This window comes from Gavialis gangeticus, unplaced genomic scaffold, assembly GCF_001723915.1.
Source record: "Gavialis gangeticus isolate Ggan-Ray unplaced genomic scaffold, GavGan_comp1, whole genome shotgun sequence".
NCBI lineage: Eukaryota > Metazoa > Chordata > Crocodylia > Gavialidae > Gavialis > Gavialis gangeticus.
This window is the reverse complement of record NW_017729004.1, coordinates 37,763,823-37,767,433: the sequence shown is the minus strand read 5'-3', so window position 1 is coordinate 37,767,433 and position 3,611 is coordinate 37,763,823. Positions and strand designations below refer to the sequence as shown.

General features: G+C 38.9%; 1 protein-coding gene across 4 annotated transcripts in view; it reads left to right on the top strand.

Annotated features, from left to right (window-relative positions):
- ACBD5 (acyl-CoA binding domain containing 5) overlaps positions 1-3,611 on the top strand; it is an 80,320-nt gene that overhangs the window by 47,861 nt on the left and 28,848 nt on the right. For all 4 annotated transcript variants that reach the window (XM_019508248.1, XM_019508250.1, XM_019508249.1 and 1 more), the window contains one exon: positions 1,659-1,858. In XM_019508248.1, coding sequence (XP_019363793.1) covers positions 1,659-1,858 — 200 coding nt within the window. The remainder of the gene's footprint in view (positions 1-1,658; positions 1,859-3,611) is intronic.

The window sequence follows — 3,611 nt, the reverse complement described above, 5'->3', positions numbered from 1 at the left end:
GCCTGATATCTGGGACTTGAGGAAAGGCACTTGGTGCCCCTGTATGCAAGCACAGAAGCTGCCCTGATGTGCTGGAATTCCAGTGCATCGGAGGAGACTTGATAAATCGAGTCTGCTGGAGCATGGCAATTGCCATGCTATAGCAGGCTCTTGCGTTTTGTGTATCAGCATTCCTGCACTTAAAAATGGCAGTGGGGGTGCTTGAACTAAAGCTCGTCGATCGAGCTTTAGTTCAAGTGCCCCACCGCCATTTTTAAGTGCAGGAATGCTGATACAGGAGATGCAGCGAAGCTTTAATTGGAGCCGCTCTTGTAGCTGCTTTAATTAAAATGCTGCCCTACCCTACCTTGCCCACCCTGGAGAACACGTAAAAGTGCCCTTGATGATCAAAAGCAGTTCTCAGGTATAGACTTGGTCCAGTAAAAGATACCACAAAAATCTTCCCCTCCTAATCTTTTACTCACTCTCTCCCTTTCCTGCTTGGGCACAAGCTGTCTTTTTTTCATAACTGAATTGTCAGTAGCTCTTGGCTGCTCATCTTTTGTACCTGAAGCTAAAGACTGGACTCCTGGGCAAAGCTAAGATTTTGAAAAGCAATAATGTAGTCTGCAGGGCTGTGAAAGAGGAGAGGAGATACTGGGAGTAGCTAATAGACAGCAAAATTGCCAAAGAAATGATAGCTTGATTAGGGGAACATCAAGATGCATTATAAAGGAGAAGTTGTTTACATTTGTAGATTGAAGCGCTGTTAGCAGGAATCCAGTAGTTTATAAGCCATGAAGCTAATTGCATCTGCACTGTCTGAATAGAAATACCATCACTGGGCAGCTGACTGTAAACTTTGGGTAGAGCAGGGATTCAAGCAGGCTGCAACTATTCCAGTGCATTCCCCGTCCCCCTTATGAATCTGCCCCTGTTGGACTCTGTCCTTCTCTGTTAGCAGTTGCTGGAGGGAAGAGAAGGAAAAGCAGCAGCAGCCATTTTACATACAAGGGCTCTCTGTTTCTGTTCTGAGCAGAAAAATCAGATTCACCATTTACGGGATGCACTTCAATTTTGGAAGGCTAATTTTTTTGGGAGAAACGTTGAGTGTAGTATGCAAATAAATACAATATTATTAAATTTATGCATAATATTTTTCCATTTTTTCACCTTATTCCTTCTTGTAGCTCTGAGGCAGAAACATGTTAGTCACAAACAACTTGGAGAAGTATATTAAGTTGGGGGAAAAAAAATTCCCACACCTGTTTTTCCTTCCTCGCTGTTCCAAAAAAGTCTTCTCTATTCCAGTTTAATCACTGTAAGATTTCCATATGCAAGGGCATCTCCATCTGCCCTTAATGACAAGTCAGTGTAGGTCAAGTTACTGTCTCCTAAATTGGGCAGAGGGACCTGTTTTTTGCTCAAACAACTTTTAGATCCTGGAATATAGTTTATAGGACTTCTATACACTATCCTGCAGGTGACACTTACAATTAAAGAGATGCTTTGCCATAATATCTTAAAATATTACTACAATATTATCTTGGTTCTTTCTGTTTTTTATAGCTATTAAGAGTTAAATATATAGAGGTAAGGGTGTTAACGATTGGTTGGCAAAGCAACAAACATTTTTCAGTAGAAGCAACATCATTCATCTATTTTGTTTTCCTTACCAGGGCACAGGCTGCAACCTCTGGGTGATGGTGCCCGAGGTGGACAGATGGGAAGTGGAGGGGATGGTGAACGGTGGGGATCGGATAGAGGGCCAAGAGGCAGCCTCAATGAACAGATTGCGTTAGTGCTTATGCGGTTACAAGAAGACATGCAGAATGTCCTTCAGAGACTGCACGCGCTAGAGGCGCTGACCGCCTCCCAGGTAAGTTTAGCTGAATGATTTATTATACAATAAAGTAAAATTTGAAGAGAGAATTATCCTGCCTAGTCATATCCTAGCTAATCTATTTTAGCTACATGTAAATATCTCAAAAGTGGTGGTGTTATTTAGCTTTATATCTTGTATATTTGTATGCTTTTCTGATATTTGAAAATTTCTTTAAAAAAAAAAATTTTTTTTTTCCACATCTTACATTTTACAACTTATTCTCAAGTAGGACTTGGCTATACCTGATTTCAACCGCAGTGCAGTTCAACTAATTTTTTATAAGTTAACTTTATCAATTCATTCCTCAGTTGTACGTCATTGGTCGTATAGGAATTTTCATGAAGGCTTACTTGAAGTCTGTAAAAATACTACAGTGAACATATGAGTTTAGATAAATGCACATATTGTCATATCCTGGAAAAAGGAATAATGCTTCCAGGTCTTTTGGGAGCAATGACTAATATTTGCAAAACAAAATTGTCACGAGAAATAAAGATGCATTAATGATTCCTGTTTTAAAGATTTGTATTTAGTTAGACTACCATATTTTTTTTTCATACAAAACACCCTGGAATAAAATACACACGTTATTCTTGGGAAGGCAGGGTGAAGAAAAAAAGATATTTCTAGAGTTACAGCAGCATGGAGCAGGGACAGAGCTAAAAAGTCTGCAGGGCTGTGAAATAGGAGGAGGGAGCCTAGGAGGTGCTAGTTAAAATTACTGGAAGAAAAGTTAGCTTGATTAGTTGGAACTTCAAGAGCATTAAAAACAATCTGTCATTTTTAACATCTGAGGAGTGAAGAACAATGAGCCATTAAGTCAATTGACTCCCTCAGCTTCCTAAAAAGAAATTCCACTGCTCCTTCTGGGATTTTGATTTTGGAGCAGGAATCAAAGCAAGGAGGGGTGTCTGTTCTGGGCAAAAAACCCAGCTTCCTCACTTAAGACAGGCACCCTAATTTTGAAGGGGAGAGCATTATGTGCAAGAAAATACAGTAATACCTACTGCACATATGAACATGCATTATAGAGATACAGTAAATAGTTTAGAGCTCTTCATTAGATATTCTCAAATAAGGTCAGTGTAATTATTCACGTGGTACAGAGGTGGAAATTGATGTTTTTGGGCAGCTACTAATTATTAGTTGTCAATCCCCATCTAATTTCTCCACACCCCAAAACAATCCAGTTCTTACTAGAATATCACACCCCACAACTAGAGGACAGTGTTTTTTTTTTCTAGGAAGTTTGGGAACATTTTAAACACTACCCCCAATATAATCTGTTTCTGATTTTGTTGTTTACTGTCATGAGTTTTACTCCTCCTAATTAGTTTAGCTGTCAGTTTCCAAATTTTGATTTTGCTGGCCTTGTTCTATATAAAGATAGGAAATTCACACTCCAATATAAAGCAGCCAGGGAAGAGGTCAACTTGGAGTTTATTATAACAGTAATATAAACTCTGATTCATGAAGTTAGTTAAGTTTATGATTAATTTGTTGCACATGAGTAATCCCATTGAAACTACTCATGAACATAAAGAGAGATTTGTTTTAAATACTTTTCTGAAGCTACTTGTGAAAGACACTTTAAGTTAAGGACTGTGTTTTTATGCCTTAGGCAGAATGTAACCCCAGTGATTCTGACTCCTTATACACTTGGTGGGGCAGAAAAAGATTGTGTGACACCAATGTGCATGCCTGGAAATGTCAGGATTCAGTATTCTCTCCCTTCTTCATTTTAATT